Here is a 26,795-nt window from a genome sequence, read left to right as displayed (position 1 = left end):
AGCATCATGCATAACATTTCTTTAAAAAAATGATATCTGTGTATTATGTATAATGCTTGGGTATATGCGTAACGTACTCACAAAAAAGTGTACGACTTATATTTTTCTCTCCCGCGAGTAATTAATCAACATTTTTTACGATTTTCATAGTTATTCAATGTTTATACATGTAACATTTTGCAATATCGTTTTTTTTTAATAAAAAATGGAAAGGGAAATATACATCAATGCAGTTCTTATAATATGCAGCTTTCATCCATTTATTTCAACACATTGATAAAATAATATATATGCCTATATTTTTATTCACAAATTGCCCCAGAGATCTTGATCTTAATATTATAATTAAGTTTATGGGATATAAAAAATTAATTTTTCCGAAATTTTTCTTTAAAGAAATGTTTAATTTGCTCGGTTCTGATATTTAATTTTTGATAAACAAAAATGTGTGAGTCTAAATAAATATATTTTATAAATTACTGCAGCATAAAAATTCAATTCGCGAGAAACCTTTTATTTTGAATATTATAGATCGAGATCTCTCTCTCTCTCTCTCTCTCTCTCTCTCTCTCTCTCTCTTGGGAATATTTCACATATTCATATATAACATCGCTCCTTTTAACATCGCATTAGTACCTATGATGGATACAATCGTAATGGTAACTTCGCATAAAAATTCGAATATTCCTGTTTATCAATCGCTCAGGAGAATTTGTACTCTAATAATACAAGAATGTTCGCGCTACTCGCCTGAATCTGTCAAGCATCATCACGAATAATTAGACATGTGTCACATAATGGCTTCTCTCAAATAATTCGAATGTATAATCTCTTTACTTTCTCTCTTCATTGTAACGCTGAAATTACAGCGTTTTTTTGATTATTACTTTTCTCATGGAGAATAACTATACGCGTGACAACTCTATTAATAAAATGATATTATACGACATTATCAAATATTACAACGTGCGACAAGAGTTATTTAAGAACGAGCTATCGACTATGGCATATCCACGTTACTAGGTAATTAATGGAATGAATATAATGCACTGGACAACAGAAATAGTATCAGTTACTCAATCATACGCACCTGTTACATTTCTTTTTCAATTTGCACTACAATTATTTAATATATATATATATATATATATATAAAGAACATGATTAAATATTGACCGAGTAAAATTAGCTCTTGTTTTAGTTAAAACAAAAAAACTCAATATCGCTTAAGGTTTTTTATTAAGTGCAAACATTATTACTTTCTTTTTTTTTATTAAAAATAATTTAAAATTTAAAAAATCGACGCACACAAAATACAGATAGATAAAAACCGAAACAAACTTATCAGATAAGAATTTATTTAAAGGCAATTCCGCGAACGAATTTGTAGATTTGTTCACACAAATTCAGCAAGTTAAATGGAATTTAAAAAATTTATAAATAATTAGTGTAAAAAATATAAATGTTTACGACACGCGTCGCCTTCCCGTTCGGCGTTGTCATCCACGGGTAAAAAAAATATAAAGAAAACGTATATTTTAAAATTGTTATTGCAATTATCGGTGCGCATATTCGGTTGATTTACGTAGACACGTGATCGATAGCTAAAATTACTAAAGAAGGCACATTGTCAGACTTGCTTGAAACAATTCACGGCGATTTGGTCCTTCTCCTGTACTTCCCCAGGTAACAAGATAAGATTTTGCGTATACGAAAATACTTATACATATAAAGAGGTCTTTGCCCGCACTATGTTCAGTAAACATATATCTAATAACAATTATTGCTGTATGGACTAGCGGTAATTTACTCTTCGGCATCTTCAGCGTCTAAAATACTCTTAAAGTAAAATGGCTGGAAGGGATATCCTAAACCTTCGTAGAATTTGGTCATAAACTCGACCCTAAAGCACAAAACACAAAACGATGCGAAAATAAGAAAAGATATAATAATAAAAGTAATCATCGAGATATTTTGTCTCCTTGACATTCCAATAATCAATAAATAATATCAATAAATAAAATGATCTACACATTGTGGACAAAATTTGTTAATAATCTTGAAACTTTATCTTCTTAAAATTTCTTTATATTATTTTTTTTTATTAATTTAAACAAGTTTGGTGAAAAGTGCATGTGATTAATACATCGTACATACCAGTGAAGCCTAAGTGTATGAAGAAACGCTGAGAGGCCCTCCATCATAACGAGAATGACGATGGTAAAGAAAGCCCAGATGGCGAAGGTGGCAAATAGTACGATGCTATTGACATACTGATTCTCTTCTGCTCCTAAGCCTATCCGCAAAACTCTGCCCCAGAGCACTTCAGATAGCTGGGAATGAGCCAAAGACAGCGCCCACAATCGTAGATAGGAGGCAGTGTGCGAAACGGTAGATAAAACGTATTCTATGGTATGGATAGATTGATGGATCATCAATTCACCGAAGCCCTCTTCTTTATGACCATGACCCGCCGCATCGCTACTGGTCCCTGCGATTTGCAAATCCTGCGGCTGCAACTCGATGTCCTGGGACGCACTTCCGTTGCTCTGTAGCATGTGCAACGTCAGCAAACGTCAGCATTTCATTCGTATTTGCGATTAGATGCGGAACATTAATTCTGCCAACATGGCGGATACGAACAGAACATTCATCTAAATAATTATCTCAATTTCATTCAATATTATACACAGTATTTTTATAGTAACAATATTTTTGATAATTTTTACAAGTTTGTAAAAATTATTAATTTTATAATTAAAATTATACATGGGAATAAATTAGAAAGACCGCGTTATCGATGAAAATGCACTATAATTATAAAATAAATCATTTCCTTAACATCTCAAATAAAAATAAAAAATAAGATACTTTCAATTAACAGAAATTATTATTGATGTAATAATATTGTAATGTAATTAATAATTAAACAGACAAAATAATGTGTTACTTACGTAAGTTTTTCTTGAAATTTTCATTCTTTTCGAGCATGTTATAAATAACGGTTTTCCAAACAGCATCACGGGGACGCATGCTAAAGCAGAAAACAGGAGAACTTTTTGCAAAATATCTTGCCCTTCAAACATGTATTGGGAACAACCCGCAGGCACATTGGCATTTTTGAAGAGCATCATGTTAATAAATGTAATCAAAACCGATGGTGCACAACCCGGTCTTCGTCCTTCATCTGCATTATGATACATCATATTACGTTAGAGATGATGCGATTACTCTAACAACAAGATAAATTATTTGATATTTACCATCAGACGAAGCATCGTATAAAACCCACTTAATAAACATCAAGGCAGTCATGTAAAAAAACAGGAAGACAAGGAAGAGCAATTGTGGTATAAATTCAAGAAACAAGCTGGAATACTTCTTGAAATACCTAAAAAATTACAATGCGACGTGGTAAAATATACAGAGATCGTGAAAAGTTCTATTCAAGCACTTTCTCCGAAAACTATGTATATTTTACATGAACATCCGACTTCCGAAATGTTTTCTATTTCCTGTTATATCAAGATGCTATCACTAATCATGCTAATATCTTCACACACGTAGGAAAAAGATAGAGTTCTCACAATTTCATGATCCAAAGGAGTTCAAGAAACGTCGCAGAATACACTTTTAATGTATACTGTTATTTCTATATTAATATATTAATTACGTATAAATAATGTATTTATTTTTTCAATAACAATTTATTATATACGTTTGTAACGTGTAATTTTTTATCCAAGACTGCAATACTTACATAATATTGACAACGTTCATGCACACACCGAAAATCATGTGTACGACGCCGAAAATGATCGACAGCTTCATCTTGAACGAATTCTGAAATACAATTTTGTTGTGAGCGAGCGACCAAACTGGGTCTATGCCCAGAGGATATGGTTCCTGCAGATAATGCTTCGCCTTCGCCTCCGGCAACAATTCCAGTGTCTTGTTATATAATATATCGTTGTATGTATACGTAGCCCTCCAACTAGATCCGAATATATTAACTGACTTTGCGAATATATCATTGTAGATAAAACCGCTGTAGATGGAGAACAGACCCATGAGGAGGATGATGTAACGACCACCGAAAAATAAATTCCAAATTTCATTGTCCGATTTTTGGGCGACGATTTTTTTCTCCCGTAGTACCATGGCAGCGCCAAAAAGAGTCAATATCAGCCCTAAATCAGCGATAAATCAGATTAATAGATAACGAGATAACGCGATACGTGAGTATACTATATTTCATGTATTTATTTTATTTATTATTTTCTTAATTGTTTTTTTTGGGGGGGGGGGGGGAGATTTATTTACCGTGCCCAGCATCGCCAAACATAACGCCGAACAGGAAAGGAAACGTAATAATAGTATAAAGCGCCGGATTAACCTCGCGATACGAAGCCACACCATATGCATCAATTAGATTTTGAAAACCTCTCGTAAATCTATTTGTTCTGTTGTACGTTGGGGGATTTTCATCTGTGTGGATCACGTTGAGAAACGACGGTATAGAACTCCCGCATTGTTGCTAAAAAATACATCTCACATTCTTTTACTTTATGTATCATTTATCTATTATTGCGATGGTCTCGTAAGATAAAAATATTTCATATATATTGCAATAAATTATAAATTACTTGTCCAAATAAAATTTAAAGATTTGTATCCCGCTGCTCAAAACATTTAAAATTTGCTTATTTTTTAAATATATAAAAATAAATAACAAATAATATAATACATAAATAAATAAATAATAAATTAACGATAAAAATATAATCATGCACTCTATAAACCTAATTGGATATCATGTATGTAGATTTATGTATATTATATATACTGACCGATCCTTCTGTAAGGCAATTTTGCACAGTTCCAAGATCGGCAATAGGCACCCAACATTCTCCAATAAGACATTTTTTGGACACATCCATGTTAAACAGATTCATCGTATGATAAATAGCTTTCATCTTTCGGACCATAATACTCCAGTTTGGCAATTCCTTCGCTACATTATGCAGAACACGTTGACGATGATCTTGCGTTTGGTTTAGTACCTTAACAAATTATGTCCAAATACAAATGAGATATACATATGTTCATTATTTAATTTAAATATATATATATATATATACAAATATTATAACATTTCTTTAAATTAAATATAAAATATTACTAGAGGATTTAACAAAAATCTAGATATCTAATAGAATTCAATAAAATTAAATGTGATGCCTAACAATGTATTTCTTTTTCCTTCACAACACGTGACAATCTCACCAAGTTAAGATCCGCCAACTGTATTTGCACAGCTTTTAACTTTTCCTGACGTTTAGCTTGGCTCGTCGGACAATCGTAGAGCGAAGCGCGAAAACCAGTGCAAACCTTCTTAATACGAGTTTTCAACTGTTCTCCTTGAAAAAACGCTACGAAAGCTGTTTTATAAATTTTGTTGCCCTGAAAATATTTCAGAAAGGGAATCAAGCGCATCGACAAACCAATATTCTCATTTTGAAATGTATATTTGATATTGAAAACAAATTTAAATTAATATTTTGCGAAATCTATTAGTTTTAGCCTGACATTATTTCTTTCAAAGCTCTGAGAGAGATACACACTAGTTTATTTTATATATATATATATATATATATATATATATATATATATATATATTATTTATAGATAATCACAAACACATTAAGTAACATAGAAAAAAATATATAAAACACATAAATAAATATAGAAAAAAATTACTCAATTAATTTTATTTTTTCAAATAATAACATTATTATTATAATTATTATAATTATTACTCAAATAATTGTTTATAAATAAATATATATTTTTTTAAATTATGATAGAATTTTTTAATATCAATTTTTTGTATTTACGTGCAATATAATAAATTATTCTGCATATATAAAAATAAAAGAATCAGAACTCACCGTAGATGGATCTTCCAATGGTTTATCAATTTCGGTTTGCCGAAGAAATACGTTTCCACGGGATATACGCCAAAGCATTCTCTCGAAGGCAGGAACTCGTTCACGATTTATTACTCCGCCGACGAATCTACAAGGAAACAGATGTCATTTTAATGATATATATCATTTACTAACAGTATATTATGTATGGCATCGTACATAACTGTCACTTCATATTGATCTGGTTCAAAATTTTCGGATAAAAGTACCCAACAAGTATATATTGTTATCGAAATTAATTAGAAAGGAAATTATGCAATCATTAATTAAACCAAACTACTTTTTCATTTTAAATAAATGATATATTAGTAGAACAATTTATTATTCCGAGGCAAATCCTATTAGAATAGATGCGTGTATTAAAGCAATAAAAAAGAGTATTTACAAAGCCGTCCTTTTAATCTTATTAAAACATAATGTCACACATATGCTTTACGCATACATTTGATATATTAATATTGCATCTAATACGCAAGGCTTTTATATTTGATGATACATCGGTTATAAACTTACTCCAGATGTCCACGAATCGAAGTTGCTGGATTGGGTGCTTCCTCGTTAATGAGCGCCTTGGTGATCGAGTCATTGGCCTCTTCCTGTTGATACAGAAGAAGAAGAAACGAATCTTGATTCTTCGACAAAACGGTAACATCGATTACACGAAGGAGGACGGCGCTACGAACAAAAGCTGCTGAACTACTTTAGGTACCTCCGTGAAAAACACTTGCGTCTTTTCAAGCACGTGCTGAAATTCCGTCAACTCGAGATAGTTACTCTTCAAGTTCACTCCGTTCTGGCTCAGCTCTTGTATATCGTTCTCCGTTTTCTCGAGATGGGCCTATTACAAAAGAAAATGTATTTAATATACCATTAAATATTGAATCAATCAGAAATATATAAATAATAATACGCTATTGTCATATAATATAATAATTAAAAATAATATTAATAAAAGATGTGTATTTTTTATAATAGCAAATGTGTATAGATATATTAAAAAATTATTATCCGTTTGTAATCGGATATATAATTTATTTTTTGCGATATGTCAAGATAAAATATTCATATTAACATATCATCATTCGTGTATTGAAGATGTAGATTGATAAAATGTATATATGACGAAAAATCAATTTGCTGTTACTTTCAAAATGTCACATTTTACGGAGAAGAAATTCTACCTCGAGATTTATAATCTCACGTGGATTGGGTGCCCGTGGTAGTTCCGTAAGATTATCTGGGATCGGCACACCGTCTTTCCTGACTTCCGCCTCGATGTATCGAAGTTTGCGTTCCAGTTCGTCGCATCGTCGGACCTCATTGACGAATTTCCGTTGAAAATAATTCACGTCACCATTTAGCTATAAATAATACGTCAACATTTAACGGTATTTTATCGTAATTAAAAAAAAATGTTTAATGATATGATTAATAACTTTAACATCATACACGTTTAAACAAGTACCCAATTTATTTTTTACTTATTATTTAATTATTAATTGTTAATACTAAATGTTAATATTAACATCAAATAATATTAAATAATATATAAATAATATTAAAATTAATATTGAATTTTTCATCATTTATTACGTTATGATCAGATTAATTATGTCATAAAGCAATCAATAAAAGATTACATTCAACTTACATCACGAAATTGCACCGTACCGGTTTCTCCTAGTTCAGAAACAGAAAGGTAAGCTGCCTCCGGCTGAATAAACAGCTGGCAAAGGGCCATCTCCTCGCTTCTGAACATTGCCCCCATCTTTTAAACTGATTTAATCCTTACCCTGCGACGAGAAATAATATTTCTTTTGAACTTGCAGCCTTTCTCTCTTTCTCTCACTTCTTCCCAGAAGCATGAGAGAAAATAATTAAAATATAGCACAATTCATATTTTATAAATCAATTTCAAAAATAAAGTTGCAATTTTTATAAACTTTTTTGAAATTGTATACAGTAGCTGTACAATGAATCATTCAGCCGAATTACCTTAAAATATAAAATTTTTAAATAATACTATTTAATGTAAATATTATTACTTTAATATAAATTTATCGAGTAAAATTAAAACTTTTTTGCACTAGAAAGCTATTTTTGAAAGTAATAAAAATGTAATAATAAAATTCTATAAAGATATTCATGACTCTTAATCTGCAAAACATATATGACAATTGATATCGCGCAAACATTGATACTAGATAAGATAATTGTACTTGAAATTATGTCTTATTAGTACGTGGTACACTTATTATTATCAATTAATAAATTTGTCATGTAAGATGTAAAATATGCAAAGCAAGGTCATTATACCAATTATAAAACGTTAGTTTCACATATTTTTAGCTATCTGTTAATATATCTGTTATCTCTTAAGGAGGATAAACACTGTGACGGCCAGAAAAATAACTTTTTTTTTGCGAATTTTTTGTAACGTCCATAAAACAAGTAAACAAATAAATGTTTTTTCATTGAATTAATTATTTTTTGAACCGTTGCAAATATTTTTTTATTTGGTTAAATACATTTTTATTTTGATATAAAATGTCTATAGTACTCTGCATGAGCATCTGCCCTGTAACTGGAGTCTTTAAAAGCATCTGAAATAAAAAAAACCTAAGATTTTTTTGAAGTATATAAATGTAGTATATGTATGTTTCAGTTAAGCGTATAAAAATTTTAATATTTTAATTATTCGCAAAATGGTACACATATAAAAAGAAAATCATCCAAAAAAATATCGCTTTTTGAAATTTTTTAGGAAAATTTCAATCGTAAAAAAATTCACTTAACTGAAGATATTGTATTTAAAAATATTTTGTCACAATTTTAATTTGGATGTAAATTGGCTGAGAAAAGTGCAGGGTCAGTTATGAAAATGTCATACCTGTCTGGACCTCCTCGTACGGCGCGCAACAAAAACGTAGTTTTGTCATTTTTACGAATTTCAGAATAATATTTTAGGAGATTATTCTCCACATATTACTTTTTTTAATGTAAAAAAATTGATTTTTCTCACCGTCAGAGTGTTTATCCCCTTTAATGAAAAGTAAGCATAAAAACTGAGTCTACTGAACAGACAAAAAATCAGAATAATTTTTTATTTCGCATTGTCGGAATATATGAGCTCTACAATTTATAGAAAAAAAGGCTGCTCACATTTATAAAAATTACAAGATGAAACATTAGACGTAAAATAAATTTTCGAATAAACCATTTGCAAACTTCTTTCTATCAGCTGACAACAATTTTAAGAATAAGGTACATGTATAAATGTCAACACCGTAGAAATATTCAGAAATATTGAGAAAATTGCAGTAAAAGATTTTTCTTGTTAGCAAGAAAACTGCTAATATTTTATTTGTAAAAAGAACACTCGTGCTTGACTTTGAAAAATCGAAGATTTTCTCATACATAGATGCGACACGTGCGTTTGCGGAGTCGCTATCATAGAGACCCAGCATATATGTACATGTGATCTTATCTCAATCAGCAAACATAAATTTTCTGTGCAAAATGTAACGAAATTACTATAATTAGATGATGAAACGGCGACGCGTTGACATTATATCTGACGACACATAATCACCAAAAAGTCAAACGAAATGTTTTACGGCGCCATTTCCACGTAGGTGGAGGGTAAACACACGCAAGGGTAAACACACGAGTACGAGATAAGCGAGACGGTTCATAAATATGTAGATGAATAAAAAAAGTAGTGTATACTTGCGTTTCTCGTGCACCCTCGTTAGACTAAATTCTCACTGTTATCACGTTTGCTGGTGAACAAAAAAAAATAAAAGCAATATTACGCACTAGCTTTCCTACGCGTAGCTCAAAATTCTCAGTAGTTAACAATAAATCACATATAATATATATTATCGAATTCAAAAGGATAAAAAAAGGATTGGCTCAGATTGCGAACACGATGATGACTCGAGACTATATAGATTTTCAGTTTTATTTTGTTGAAAAAAAAATGGTGTTTTACTCAATCTAAAATATTTTCCGGAGACACGACGGAATATCTTTTCCCATCACAGTAGTGATTCAATAGAAGACTAGATAAAGAAAGATAACCGATGCTATATAGTTTTCTAATCGACTAGGAATTTCTTGACGAGAAATTCTTAATTAGAAATTCTTGTTATCGTAAGATCCATCAAATTATCTTGACACTATCAAAACTTATAATGCTTCTTCTGGAATATTTTAATCGGATATTTTAATTGCATTAGCATATATATGTATTTTTTGTTTCTTTAATATAATTAATATATTATAATCAAGTCCCTAGCTCGATTAAGTAAAAACCCATTAGCTTTCCCCTGAATGTCAAACCGTTTTGCTTATCAGTATACTATTACCCGTGGCTATTCTAAAAAGAATATCGAAATGCTAACGTGTTATCAACGCGACTAATTAACATCTCAAGGTCCGTCTGCTTAAGACGTTTTCGTTAACGTATAGAGAATATTCTACTGTATCGTGACAAATCAATTCTCTTACATCAGTAAAGTTTCGAAAGAGATGCTCTAAGATGATAAATTTTTTTTTTCGCGCGTAAACCTTAATCTGAGAATATTAATATTTAAAACTCGATTTTTAAATAAAATTTATAATGTATAACATTTTATTTTAAAAAAAGATATAATAAGGGCATTCTACACGAGTAACTATCCAGCAAAATTCCAGAAACTGTATTGTTTTTATTGCCTATCACAAATTCTTTTTTTTTTTTTGTTACTTTATTGCAACAAACGACTATAATTGAGTAAGTGATTTATCACGTTGTTGCAGGCGTACAAAAGTGCAATATTAAGAAATTCTCGCATCTCATTGCATTAATGTTTTAAATTAGTTTTAATTATATTAAATTAATCGGTATTAAAGTCTAAAATAAAAAAGGAAAAAACTTGAAAGCTTAAAATTCTTTTCCAGTTTTATAAATTTTCATATAACTTATTTTAGCATAGAATTATTAATCTCGTTATACCTATTGATTATATTAGCAAAATACAAAAACTTCATTGCAACATTTCTACAAATGCTAAAAATATTTTCTTTTTTTCAATATTGCTTGATTTAATTTTAATATAACAAAAACAAATGCTATGAAAAACATCGTAATCATTAAGATTAATATAAATTCAAAGCTAAGTAATAAAAATTTGATGATTAATGTCTAAAGATAACAAAATAAAGCATAATCTTCAATTTTAAATAAAAAAAGATAGAGATATATTTGAGAGATATTAATCAATATCGATGATTCTTCAACATCGAATGAGCCTGAAAGTATAATCGTGGAATGTAACAGTTGCGTGCAAAAATGTGATATAAATAGGTAAAACTGTGACAAATTGACAGACGGACGGGCGTTGGTTTCCTGTCAAGAGAAATTACAGGGGCAATTTACTAGAGTTTTACCTTTACACGACAATGATTAAATAAATCGTGTTGGGATTAACATTATCGCATTATTCTTTTATAATTAATCTCACTGTAAAAAAGAAAGAAAAATAAACAAAGACAAAAGTCTATTATCTGAGAAAAATTGTCTAGAAAAACAATGTATCATAGAAGAAAAGAACTTGATAATGAAAGAGATAGAAAAAGAGAGAAAAAAGAGGGAGCAGCCACTTAAGTTGCTGATTAGGTTGTAACCTTAATAAACTCGCAGCAAGTTCTTCATGTGTGCGCCCTTATAGCTGGGTATTAACTGTGTGAGATTACAGTTCGCAAGATGTCGAACGGGACAAATGTTATTTTAAAAAAGCAACGTCGATTAAACGATATGATAACAATCACAAAACAAGGTCAAAACAACAAGTAACGAGCGAGAATAATGTAACAAATGATATCTTTTCGATATGACAGCATATGAATGTGTCATAAGTAGTAAATAAAACAGCTGTAGTTGTATTTTGACTTATATATCCTTTGATTATCCAAGTGTTTTTTCTAGCTTATAGCAAAGCAGACTCTTCCTTTGATATAAAAAATTTTGTTTCCTCGTAAACAGCACAAATAAAAATACAGTACCGAATATGCTGTACATATATTTTTTTGATGGTTAAATATTTTCATCCGTTGATTACTAAAATTTATGTACATTAAAACTTAATTATAACCGAAATTATCTCATAACTAAAGGCAACATTTATTATAATAGCTTTCTAAATGTCAATTTGATGTATCCTTCGAGATTTCGAAATGATTCATAATATACATATTTACATATATCAAGTGTAGCAAATAACATGCTGTGTGGCACGCTATGTCATAAAGATTGAGTCGCACGTATCAATTTATCACCTTATCATAATTTAATCTAAATTAAGATCTTTAAAAATTCAAGGTTATCGTTTAAATTAAATTGAGTTAAAAAATTGATTCATCGATCAGCTTAAAAGCAACGTAAGCCTAAAATTAATAAAAGTCAAAATATATATAATCATCGAAATACTCTCCATACATAACATACAATTTATGCGAAAGCAATCCACGTGATAATCACACATCACAACACTCATGTCGTTCAAAAAAACAGAAAAATCTTACAATGCGACTGCTCTTATTTGCCAGAATTTTGACTATTAAACCTGTGTATTATTCCCAAAATGGGATTTGATTATCTTATTAAAATGACAAATAAATTTATCGAATTATCATACACTAGACGCCTAAAACTTACACACACTAACACGAGCAGACGCTCATGGATCAATGAAAATAGCGCAAAAATATTGACTCGCACTACTGATAGCACACACATTTACCAGATCGCATTCAGACGAGCACTACCGGCGACTGTTAAACAGTTCTTTGGAAAAAAATGGGAAAAATATTATATAACAATACTACGAGAGCAGACATGAACGGACATAATCGTACCGAGCGACTGGCGCACATCTCATATCATGTGGATCTACAACTTCGTCGTTGGTTACAATTCAACGAGTATGAAACAACACAAGTCCGGGCCAACCAGTTACAAACAAGGACGGTGACAAGAGAGGAGGACGCTCACAATGAGCTTGCTCATTGTACATATACATACACATATCCGAGCGTCAGATGCTCGTTCAGAATCAATTCAGCGTGTCAGGTACTGCTGTCAACGTATGCCGCACGGCCAATATCGGTATCACGTGCCAGAGAGATAATCGTTTCTTTCTACTGAAACTCGAATTCATACAAAAGATAATACGCGGAAGACATCGTTACATCGAAAGTTTTTCATACTTTTACTTACATTCTTATTTGCATAAATTCACTTGTTTCTGCACAGATTACAGTTGAACGCAGTCGAGAAATTAACCGCAATTTTTTTTAAATTGTTCTTCTCTTTAGTTCTTGATGAGAAACGGAGAAAATCTAGTACATTTTCTCTTTTATTTCAAGTAAGATATAGTTTAATATTTACTATTCGTACGAAGCCAAAATAAAATATATCTGAATATTTATCTAAAAAGTTATGACGTGTCGAAAAACTGATTTTAGTAATTGTATATTGCGTAATAGCTTTCACACACGCATTACACACACACACACACATATATATATATATATATACAATTGAAATAGATGGGTTTTTTAAATTGAAGAAAAAAAGAATATGTATTTCTGTCAAAATTTCACAATCTCTGAGGACCATTGTAATTATCTTTGCCAAACGAAATATTAAATATTTAAAGGCTACTTAACAATGTGATAATACGAATTTTTATAATTTTATAATACCCACAAAAAATAAGCAAAGAAAATTTTGCACGACTAAAAACTGTGTAAATCGATGAGAGCCGCCGAGTATACCAAATGAGAAACGTTGTCTTTATGCTCAACCATATCTTCAAACACAAATGCGCACGTCGGTTCATTAGTCGCCTTTCGCAGACTAATTAAGATTTTTCAACGCTGCTAATAATTACATCAAACACAGCGAGCAAACAAGACAATGCAAATGAGTGTGTCAATTACGGACAACGATTGTTGCAGATTTGCAAATTATTCTTTTTAATCCACAATTGAACTCTATGAAGAATAATGAATATAATAACAATATATGAACAGATGATTCAAAAAACAAAAGTAGAAAAAAAAGAAAAATAATAACTCTATGATATACGAATAAAAATTTATATTAAAAAGAATATTTTACAACATTTACGATATTATTGATTAAAGATCTATATGAATCATGATTAAAATAATGTGAATGTTTTGAGGGATGGAAAGCCCTTTCTCAACAAAAAACTTCTATCTGAAATGTTATATATTAAACATCAAAAAATAGTTTTAATTTGTAGAGCGATATCATTAATTTGTATCATATATATTTAACTAGTATATGTACTGCCGAAGCAAGTACATATTTAACTATATAATTGAAAGTCTTTTGAGAAAATTTACGCTTTATGATTTTGTTACATGATCACTGTGTCTCTTCCGGATCTATTGTCATTTATTCGGTGCACGGAAATAGATACTTTCCGCTGAGTCATGTCATTAACAGAACATTTAATTATAATATTCTTTTACTTATTTGGTTTCTCTATATGTATTTATGCGGTAATTATCCGATGTAAATTTTTTTTATAATTTATTAAATTTATATAGGTTTTTAATGAGACGTTATGTCTGCTCGTTTTATTACAGATTATTTATCTTAATCTTCTATTACGAGCTTATTTCAACGGCATTATTTTTTAAATCACACATTTAATTTGGATTATGAGGGATATTCTTGGATATTTCCAGGAAGCGTGAAACAATTATTCTAAATAAATAGTACTTCAAGATTCTAAATTCATGACAATATGATTGGATGTAATGTCTCTTGATTTTTATCTTTGACCGATTTTACTTGCATAACTTGTTATTGTTGTTGAAAAAAACTTTAACTAAAGAAAGAACCGAAATATTCAGTTATTACACTCTTAAGTTTCATATTAAGAGAAAAAAAAAGAGAAAAAAAGAAAAATACTCTGTATTAAAAAGTATATAATATTTTGTTCCTAAATATCATCTGTTGGCTTTTCTTAACTTGATTTTCTTATTTTGCATAAAAATAGAAGGATATCCCCTTTGTGTACAATTCTGCTGTTGCATGTATAATCAATCAGACGTCTTTATTATCCTCGTGATCGATGAACCCTCACATTTTCACACGTTGTTCGCGTGATCATTAACCGAGATCTGATTGTCGGAGGAAGAAGATATCTTTATCGGAAGATATCTTCTTTTTGTGTAAATACAATAAAAAAAAGACAAACCTCGTCGAAAATCGATACGTCTCGTATAAATTATTGATACGTACAACCTAGCTGCACACAATGAAACTTTAGTCCTGTTTAAGTCACGCAGGTACAATATACTCGACTGATTTGACTAGATCCAACACAACGAATAAATCCCACTTTCATGATACAACAAAGGTGGAGGTGGGTATGGTAAGGAGAGGGAATCAGAACTCGTGACGATCTTCTGTTAGCAAGATAAGAGATTGTGACAGAGGACTGTCTCTTTTGTATCAGTGGTTTTGTGTATAACGCTTTCACATGCGTATACCTGATTAGGATCGTCGCCCGATTGTATAGAACGGTTTCACTGAAGAGATCGATCTAATGATAATATCGATGGAAATAAAAATAAATGGAAGAAGGGTGAACGGAATATGGAAGACGTGCCTGTAAAATCTTACATTAAAAACAGATTTCATACGTTTATCGTTACGTATGAATTTCATTTTCACTTTACATCATAATGATCTCCAACGATATCTTCACCTCTGGAAAATACGGTTAACAGCTGATACATTTTTATAGTCACGGCTATTTCCGACTTAACGCAGCTCATAAATAGAAAAGTGTGCATAATTCTGGATTGACTTATAAGTGCGAGAGATAAGAAAAATGCAGAACAGAGTAACAAAAAGCTAATAGCTATTGGTTAACGCGAGTAATTGCATGCGATGCAACGAGTTCAATAAATCATAATCATAGCTTATGTATTTTGCGATAAAACAATGATATTTATTCTGTCATTACATTTTATATGTACATTCAAAATAAAATATATAAAAACATGTCAAATAATCCACTAACAATTATAAAAATTTAATATAAAAGATTTTTTTAATATGCAATAAAGGAGTATTTTCTTTAAAATATGATAAAGAGCATTTTTATTAAAATTAAACAATTCTAATTAAAAAACTAATACGATAAGTGATAATAAGAATAACGACAGAATAGAAGGATATGTAAACCAAACCATCGCTGATGTCGCGCAAAAGATCCCCTCATCAAAATAATTACGTTTCGCGGAACAGAAACTTGAATCACTGATTAGGATTATTTTCAATCGCGTAACTTCTCCCTTACAATAAGTAAAGGTGATAATACTTAAGCTTTGCGTAACTGTTTTGAGATTATTTGCAGCGCGTTATCTTGTTCGTGCGTACTCGCTCGTACAATTCTTTTTTAATTAACGAATTACAATACATTAACGAATTACATCCTACTATATAAAAATAAAATAAATAAGATAAGAAAATTTAACGATAAAGATAATAGAAATTTTCACGAACTTCTCGTTACATCGCTTCGCATTGCCCGAGATTCTCTTGAAGTTCTGATAAGGCAAAAGATAATAAATCGCGATTGTCGCTACCTTTGTAAGGTATATTCTCTTTGTATAAATATTCGTTATCTCCTGATTATTAAGCTACCGCTCGTACAACATTATAATTCATTATAATTCATACAATGATAGATATTCATCCTTGATGAGCAAAAGACTCCACAAATTTCTATACGCGAAAGGAATTTCTATACGCGAAAGGAATATATTACATTCGCAATTGCACAGAATTACACTATATAGAGACGACTCGAAAAATTTGCAAAAATATCATTGTTATAATAGGCACAATTGATAAAGAAAAACAAATTTTTTTGTTGAACACGATTATTTTTTCACTATCAAAAATCAACACTGTAACAGTCAATAAAAGAACAATTATAATCAAATATATCAATTTTATATCAAATATTATAAATGAGAAGTCACATTGTTTATTTTTCTTTTTAATTTTATTAATTTTTCTAGTTTAGATTATTTCTTGGAGAATTTATTTAGAATGAATTATAATATGTATATTCTACTAGGTTTTAAATTGTACATGGTCAATTATGTCACATATATATATATTATATATATATATATATATATATATATATATATATATATATATACTCTTCTCTGTGTTTTACATTTTTCTTGCATCTGTAATTTTTTTAGAATTAGATATACTTTGTAAATTGATAATAATTCTTTTAAAAGGAAAAAGTATATTAAGTTGTTATCGGTCAAAATGTAATATAAGTTGTGCATTTTTCAAATGAGTTTTTTTCAATGCTTGCGTCTATCAAATTATATAATGATGACAAATTAAAAACATATTAGTAATGACAAGTCTTATCGTCATTGCTCTCGTCGATAAGTGAAAAATTCGTTGCAATTAAACTGAAAAATAAAAACAATTATATATTTACGTTCTTAAACGCAGTTCAATCATTAGTTTAATCGATTACAATTAAATTATTAACGGTTTGATTATAAAATCTTTGCATTATAATACATTAAAGATGATGAGCCGCAAGAAATCTGAAAAAACCACAATGTTATAAATGCGTACAAAAAAGTAAAATAATTTTGTACTAAAATTCTAAAACAAATTAAATCTCGTTATCAAAAAACAACAACGATAAAAAATCACTGTTCCTTTCTAGGATAACAGATCTTATTGTTGTATGCTCGGTAGCTACAATATTTCTCATAAGGTCGGTACTTATTCTTCTGATTTCTAGGTCATCACGGTGGCCTCCAATCTAACGGTCAACTATTAGGCAAATTGCCATAGCTCCAGTGACATCTTTCATTATGCGAAACGATAAAATTGAAGTATTATTACATTACATATGCGCGCGTAGTTCGTCCGAGGAGAACACACGTGATGTTATGTTCATATGCATATACAATTAGAATCACGTGATGATTGATAGTTTCAACAGCCTTTCGCTCTTTTTCGCTCTTGTGCAAAATAATTGGTTTATGTGATCATTGATTCATCGGTGATTAAGAACGATAACTAAAAATATGTATATTTTTTATCAAATTATATCTTAAAATTACATAATAGTTAATTTTTACTAATCTTGCACGTTTCACTTTTAAAACATTAAAGATTATTTAACTTCGAAATCTAGTATGATAAAATTTTGTTCCGAAAATGAGATGGCTATTAATGGGTTAAAACTGCAACGATGCACGTGACATATGTTCATTATCTCTGGCGGAAATAATCAATCATCGTAAAAGAGAGACGTGTATACATATATAAAATATTTAATGACATTATAAGAACTGTGAATAATCTTATCTCATGTTAGCTCGTTCAATACAGTGATAACCTATAAATTCCAATCTGATAATCATGGACAAAAAAATATACTTTTATTTTTTTGTTTAACTGTACGTATAAAATAAAAGAACAGTTATAATATATCAATTTTATATCAAATATTATAAATGAGAAGTCACATTGTTTATCTTTCTTTTTAATTTTATTAATTTTTCTATTTTAGATTATTTCTTGGAGAATTTATTTAGAATGAATTATAATATGTATATTCTACTAGGTTCTAAATTGTATATGGTCAATTATGTCACACACACATATATATATATATACTCTTCTCTGTGTTTTACATTTTTTTTGTATCTGTAATTTTTTTAGAATTAGATATATTTTGTAAATTGATAATAATTCTTTTAAAAGGAAAAAGTATATTAAGTTGTTATCGGTCAAAATGTAATAAAAGTTGTGCATTTTTCAAATGAGTTTTTTTCAATGCTTGCGTCTATCAAATTATATAATGATAACAAATTAAAAACATATTAGTAATGACAAGTCTTATCGTCATTGCTCTCGTCGATTGCGTGATCTCTATAAGAATAGGACTTTAAGTAGAATAGCATATATTAAATTCTACGTCTAAATTGATTATGAAGATTATTTCATCTGTTGTTCGAAATAAATGTAAACTTCGAGAACAATAATTATATATATATATATATATATATATATATATACAATCGTGTTTATAAAAAGAATTTGACAGAGCGTCTCGCACCACTACTTTCCTGTTCGAGTGTCGTCAATCATAAGTGATAGGGTTAAACTAACTCATAATCAATAATTTGATATATATTATATGTCACAAAGAATACTACGTTATTAATCCGTTGCCGATTTTTGTGACATATAGCACGCCAATGTTTACGTGTCCGATCCTGTTCATTCATTATTTACACCACGACACTTAAACAGGAAAGTAGTGTTATGAGACACTTATCGAATTCTTTTTCTAAACGCGATTTCAACAAATATCGGGAAATAATTTGATTTATTATTAATATACTTAATCAGAAATCAATTTTCATAATATGTAACTAAACATCTATGTCGTGATAATAGATTGCAAAGCGCGTGTTTTACTCATTTAATTAATTAAGTAAGAATCAAAATAACAGGAATCAAAATTATCGTTTTATCAAATTATCATTTCATTGCAATCCTTATGAGCAATAATTAGTTCTCTATCTATGCTTAAAGTCAAATATATTTCATCCGATGCTTTAAATTTTCCTGAAATACGAGCATAAATTAATTAAACGATTGCTATATTTCAACTTTTTATTGCTTTAATCTTTCAATCTTACGATTCATATTGTGCATATACTATTGTATACTAACATATATCAACAATAGAGATAGCATAAGTATCATATGATTTTGATCTCGTATAAACGTCGAGCGAATTCTACTTTTTCGCGTTGTTTTCTGTCTTGCGATATAAAATACGTATCTCATGTAATTGTTTCGCGATCGAGAGTGCCGTGTAAAGGGTCTCATGATCATTGCGTATATTCATGATTAATCATAATTAATCATATTTTTGCGAGTGAGTGTCAGTGCTATGAGAAAACAGAAAAGGATGAACAAGAGAAAAAAAGAAAGTTTAGAAAACCATCAAACGAAGCAACAATATATGCATGGTAAATAATTTATAAATTATATTTATCATTTATATTATTTTCAAAATAGATATATTACTCTTTTTTTCATGACGTATATATAAAAATATTTCAGGTTTTGAAATATTTTAGACCTTTTACATTTATATTTCAAGCACATATATGTCAATTTTTAATCAATAGAAAGTTCAGATTAAAATTAATGTTTTAAATTTAATGTTATTTTAAAAGCAAAACAAACAAAAATTACCATAATATATCACAGTATTTTTTATATCTATAATACATTAGTAAATAGTAAAGCAATAATAGTAAATGAGTATTTTAAAATCCTATATATCCTATATATTCCTCGAATTGCCACGTTTGCCAAAAGATGGCAACATTGTCGATTTTTCCCGCGAGTAGAATATCACGACGAACATATATAAGACTGAGGTAATAATACGATCCTGTCCTTGTCTTTGGGGAGCAAAGTGTTCAATGATCGTTTAGTGAGAATGCTGTTGCTGAAACCCATTATTAAAATTATAGACTGCATCCGTAGTTTTTAGATTACGAGATGCAATTTTTGGAGAGCCTCTTTACTTCATAAGAGGCTACAAACATATATATATTATGTTTATTTAATTTTATTACTTTATGTATTATTACTTCATATTCTTAGTATTAATTATCATGTCAACTTAATTATTTAATTAACTACATTTTAATTTTATTAATACATATTTTATTTTATTAAATCGATCAACAAAATTATTACGTAATATTTCATTTTAAATATGTGTGATTTTACAACTTTATATATATCTACAAATTTTTAATGTTTACTTTATCTATTTTAAAATAAAAAAAAATATGACAAAAATGCTACAAAATAATAATTTTAATTTTAAATAGCGTATAATTATTACATAATAAACATAAATTAATCTACATACACTACGTCAATTAAAATACACATTTAACAATAATTAAAGGTCAAGCATTTGTCTTCTTAATGACATCAAGAAATTTGTATTGGCACCGTGTACTAGTACTCTATATGCATTACATAACAAATTGAGCAACGTGTTACTGTTACTGTTGGAATGGTATTCAAATGTTGAATGTGTCAAACTAGTCAGTTAGTTCGCGGTTTCTTTATTGTATGTACCTGCACATATATATTACCACAAAATATACACTCTACATAATAATCATGCTTTAATGTCTCGTGTTAAAAAAAATATTTAAAAATTACTTTATAATCAGAAAACCTTAATTCATGTGATCTTATATAGTAAAATAATAAAGAATACTAAAGATATTTATATATCTTTTAAAGGGTTCAAAAAATAATTTAATAAAATAAGCTATAATTTGCTTTTAAATACCATTTTCAATCAAATTAAATTTAATATAAATACCACATATGTACATATAACGTTTTTGATAGGCATTGTCCATCATAATATCTTGATATAATTATATGTAATAATAGAAAAAAATAAAATAAATATACTAAATAGTGCTGAATTTCGTTTACAATTTATTGTTAGCACGATTAATCTTACCATTAATCTTTCAATAATTATTTTCAATCGTAAGTATATACTAATTTAAAAATTATTAATGTACATCACCATTTTCATAAAAATAAAACTGATTATGTGAATTATAAAAAAACATTCTTTTTGTAAGTACAATCCATGTCTCGAAACAAAACGTACAAGAATTCTTCTTCTCATCAGCTTGTAATATTATTTTTTCTATGTGAATATAATCATAAAATAATTAATCATCGCATCTTTAATTCGATTGCATTAGTACAAGTAATATCTTCGGACATCAAATCCTTCTCCGGAAAGGTCGCTTAGTCACTTGCAAGTAGTGCCTGTTCGTGCAGATTGTAAGCTGCATATTAATCGCAATCGTGTACCAAATAAAGCAACCGAATAAGTGACTGGCAAAAGACCTACGTCGAGTACATGTTTGAAATGTCTAAGCAGCACAAACCTTGGACATCAATCAGCCACTTGAGTTGACCTTAATAATCATCATCTGCTTGGCGAAACTACGACAAAGGAGGCTGCAATGTCTTTCTTCAAGTCAATATGAATCGCGTACGAAATATTTTGTATGTACATATGTATATATACATATACATCTCTAATTTATACAAAGTATCTTGATTCTTTAACTAATATTTTAGTTTGACATTTTTTCAGTAAAAATGTGCAGACATAAACAATTTTTTAATAACTGAGAAAAGTAATCTTCTATTATTCAGATTTTAATATATGATATTTTAATAACTAATCTTATAATTAAAATGCTATTACAGCAAAGTTCTGTCAAAATGAAACAAGAAATAAGGATCTGGCATCTATTTAGGTTAATTGAAGAGTTCCATTTCTAATTGAATAGTATCAAAAGATAACCGAAGTGATTATAAGCAACTCGTTTTATGATCTAAGCACGGATAAATTCCATTTTCTGACAGAATATCGCGTTTTATGATAATAGAACAATTTGCATTATAAAAAATTTACGTCGTTCTTATGCATAATTGCCGTTACTTGCATAAATAAATACATGTATATACATAATAACCATCCAACTTCCTCAAAACATCAACCTTGAAATAAAACAGCAAAGTTAATGGAAATAGAAAATAAAGTGTCGATTATTTTGCATGTTAAAGTCACATAATAAAACGGAAAAGCTCTTAAAACGAAAAATCAACATTTACATTTAATATGCAATAATATTTTTATTAAATTTATAAAAAATCATAATGGACTATTTAATTAATATAATAATTAATTATTTAAGTTATTAATAATTGTTAACTAAATTAAAATTAACATCTCATATATACAAATTTGGATTTATTGTTTTTTTTTTTCATTTATATCTACAATAATATCGGTTAGTTTTTCCTACAAAAAACAAAAATAATAAAAAAATATGCGAAGAAACAGAAAGCATATAGAAGTGCAGAAATGAATTTTATTTCCACAGATATGAATGTTCCTTCACAAGAACCAAGTTCAAGTGTTCGAAAAAGAAAGAGAACGAATAAACAGCATTAGAGAAAGAAAAAAGATGAAGCTAAACTAGGCAGGTAAGTAGATACAGTCTACCGAAGGGGCATCGAACTTTTACTCTCGACCGAGAGAGTTATGTGCAGTGCATATATACAGAGAGAATATGACGGTAATACGGATCGTTCGATTATTTCACCTTCACAAGCGTACAAGAAAATGTTCAAGACAAGATGCATTAGATCTACCAAAACAACTTTTAATTCATGAATCCTTCGATCGGTTTGGAATCAAAATATTTCCTCAACAAAAATGACAGACTAATAATTTTCTAAATATATAATATCGATCGAAAATCGGATTTTTCGAGAACTAAACTTCAGAAAAAATAATAAAATTTTGAATTTCTTTTAATTTCAAGAAAACGAGTTAAATACACCATTAATTACACAAAGATATTTAATGTTAAAATTTAAAAAGTTACGCCAAATGATAATCTTTCTTCATAATTTTTTCTAAAGAAGTATTGATTAGAAGATAAATTAACATATTATTCACCGCGAAAGACCTTGTATTATCTTCCTGTCCGAATCATAATTTCGGTTATTATACAGTCAATGCTTATTAACTGATAAATACATAGCATATGTCCACATGATTGACTCTATAATCAATATTGATTACAATTTCTGTGACGGTCACTCTATGGTTTGCTTCCTTCGCGTGTGGAAAAAATCGATACCGAGAGCTTTATTTATATCCGACTCGTGTATAAAGTGACGGGTTTGCCACTGCAATCGAGCGAAGATGAAAGAAACTTTTCAACGACTGTAGTAACAATCTCGTAGACTCGATGCAGATATACTTTTAGATACAGATATCTCATTTTGTATATTTATACAATCGTGACATTCGCCAACCAGCTAGAACGGATTCGTTGTTAACCGATCCTTCCGCGTACACTCGCTTCGTATACTCACAGCGCTATTTATAAAAGATATATGCAATTTTTATATATGCTCAGTATAGGCGAATAGAATCATCACGTTCTCAGATATCCTTTGATAGTAGCATGAAAAATATAGGTGTGTTTTTTACGAGTAATCGTGAGCAAGTATTCCTCGAAATGGATATAAAAGATAAGGCATTTTTACAACAATAGTCACTACCATGTTTTGTTAATGTATCCCTAATCTTCAGATAAGAAGATTGCAATGCAAATGTAAAACGCAAAATTCCAATCAAATCTAGTTTCAACTGTAAGGATAGACAGTGTACTACAATATCTTTTACATGTATCTTCCTCCGTCTTTCTCTCTTTTTCTCTCTTTCTTTGGTCAAAATATTAATTGATTGAAAACTATAATTTTTATAGAATTTCCTATACCCTTCAGTCTTTATATTCAAAGCCATAATTTTAATTTAATTAGACAAGTCTGAGTAATCAAAGGCATCTCGCCAATTATTTAACTTGCTCATATAAGATTAGACAAGATTCGAAGACAAACATAAAGATTAACGCGACTGCAGCTGAATGCGAAAATAAGATCGTGCCAGAGTCGTTATGTTATAAGTTGCAGAAGTTAAGACCTACATTTATGCGGGATTTAACGGCGAGTTTTCATACTGGCACTTAACACAAAGTCATTGGATTTGCGCATAAAGTAAATATGCATCAACTAAATTTAAGTATAAAAGTAATATCTCATAATTCGAAACATCTATAATTTTAATTTTAAATAAATTCAAATTTCATCATGTTAATTAGCACGTTTTAATTACATGAATAAATATGAGGCCTTTAATAATTAATAAAATATACAAATATCATAAAAATCATACAAATTTCAATCAACACGTACATTCTGTTACAAATTTACTTCTTACTTTATTAAAAAGAAAAAAAGAGAATTAGCTCTTATTTAATATTTAACGAGGGCAAAATGTCATAGCCTGCAGCTAGCACAGCAAGTCTAAACCTGCTGCTGGTTTAACCGGAGTTCCCGCGTGCAACCGCCATGAGTTTTCCCTAACGTAAAGCAAGAGATACATAAACCCGATTCGTCTCGTACGTCTATTCTTACGTTCATAAGGTTATTTACACTCGGTGTCTGACACCATTTTCGTAGCTCGAAGCACGGCATCCGGAGCCAAGCTCGACTATTTGTTCCGCCAAAGTCTAGCTCAAATGTCAAAAAGTGTACATAGTGTTTCGCGAAAAGCGCAAGAAACTTTAAGGAATAATAGAATAATTGATTATTTGAAGTATTGTTTAAATTATACAAAGTTTGAGAGAAGTTGCAGTGTTAAAAACGGCATTTTTATGTTATCTCAAATTTCACTTGGTTGTTGGAGAATTTTTATTTCAATCACTTTTTATGTATTTCTTAATTATTGAAATATTAAGAAAAGAAAAAAATTTAATATAAGCACTCAGCATTTTCACCACAAAATCCTTCATAACACTTCTATGTAAAAATTTACAAAACAAAAATATCATGTTTTGATAGCAGATGCAAGAACATCTAGAAATTGTGTCGACGAATTGTCAACACGAGCAATAAATAGATCAAGTCGCTCTCCAAACTTATATTTTATACATAAAATATTCTGTGTTTTCTTTTTTTCTTTCCCATTCTTTCTCTTCATTGTTTTGGGTGATAGAAGGAAAATACTGAATTTTCTGCTCTTGTATAAAAACCATAAATTTTCATATCAACTTATAATTTTAATTTTTAATAGTAGTAGTAATAGTGTTGATATATTTAACGATGTTTCGACAGCCAAGGTCATTTGAGATATCTATTTTTTATTACAACAGTGATATATGACAGAGCAAACTTATTTAGAGATGAGTGAATTAATATGCAAAAGATTATCAAAAAATATATATGATAATAAAAAGTAATGAAATGTAGTAAAATATAAACGTCATTATCGCGATAACTGTTTATAAATTGTTCTTTATCATAAACATATATCTTTTATATGTTTCTTGACATTACAGTGCTTTATACTTATTAATTTGCTGTATTTGTAATTGTCAAAATTATATATACACAAGTAAAGCGTTTTTGACACGTGTCCCTTATAATTTCTTGCGATCGTAAACTTACCAGTTTCTGAAAAAAATGGAAAAGTACACATCGATATTTGCACAAAACGCGCGACAGCGCGACACGTTTTACACACGGTAATAAACACGATAAGCACTAATATAAGTAAATTATGCGAACCACGCGACGCGACGGACCGAAAGGGACTGGACGGTGGCCGCGACCCACCACCATATGCCGATTCTCCCTCGTCAGCCAATACTCGCGAACGTAAACATTCGTAACAGCTGATCGCCACCGCTGTCAAACTACGCGCTCCGGTTCTAAGCTTTGATGGCGGTAGCGACTTGCTACTACATACATACATATATAACATATATATGGATACTATCGTGAATACATGTGACAGCCAACAGTTACGTGAGATACTATTTCGATTCTTTCGACACACACTTGTTGCCAAATATATATTCTCGCAATAAATATATATCGTTAAAATATTATCCCAAAAATATTCGGAAAAAAACCACTCAACATGACAAATTTTATATATACATGTATAAAATTTTTTAAGAGATGGCAAAATTTTTTTTTTAATATACATTTACTAT

The 26,795-nt window shown here is 29.5% G+C and overlaps 1 protein-coding gene and 1 non-coding gene across 18 annotated transcripts; one reads left to right on the top strand and one right to left on the bottom strand.

The window, feature by feature from the left end:
* Nucleotides 1–233: 233 nt before the first annotated feature.
* On the bottom strand, nt 234–26,546 carry Vha100-2 (V-type ATPase subunit a family protein Vha100-2). Of its 17 annotated transcripts, none has more exons than XM_072892114.1 (15): nt 26,245–26,546; nt 9,720–9,772; nt 7,642–7,783; nt 7,172–7,351; nt 6,700–6,828; nt 6,504–6,622; nt 5,952–6,078; nt 5,287–5,463; nt 4,851–5,063; nt 4,324–4,537; nt 3,761–4,190; nt 3,264–3,391; nt 2,955–3,187; nt 2,158–2,549; nt 234–1,903 (listed from the first exon to the last, which is right to left on the bottom strand). In XM_072892114.1, exons 3-15 carry the CDS (start codon nt 7,756–7,758, stop codon nt 1,807–1,809), a joined length of 2,556 nt encoding a protein of 851 aa, XP_072748215.1. In that variant the 5' UTR covers nt 7,759–7,783; nt 9,720–9,772; nt 26,245–26,546; the 3' UTR covers nt 234–1,806. The 17 variants fall into 17 exon arrangements, with proteins under 17 accessions (XP_072748215.1, XP_072748212.1, XP_072748210.1 ...); XM_072892111.1 differs by having other exon boundaries at nt 9,724–9,772; XM_072892109.1 differs by lacking the exon at nt 26,245–26,546 and adding an exon at nt 15,272–15,622.
* On the top strand, nt 20,551–20,678 carry LOC140666418 (U4atac minor spliceosomal RNA). Its single transcript, XR_012046750.1, has one exon. It is a non-coding gene; the product is annotated as a U4atac minor spliceosomal RNA (small nuclear RNA).
* Nucleotides 26,547–26,795: the final 249 nt, after the last annotated feature.

This window comes from Anoplolepis gracilipes, chromosome 5 (genome assembly GCF_047496725.1).
Source record: "Anoplolepis gracilipes chromosome 5, ASM4749672v1, whole genome shotgun sequence".
Taxonomy (NCBI): Eukaryota; Metazoa; Arthropoda; class Insecta; order Hymenoptera; family Formicidae; genus Anoplolepis; species Anoplolepis gracilipes.
The sequence above is the reverse complement of the archived record's forward strand: the minus strand, read 5'-3'. Positions and strand labels throughout refer to the sequence as shown.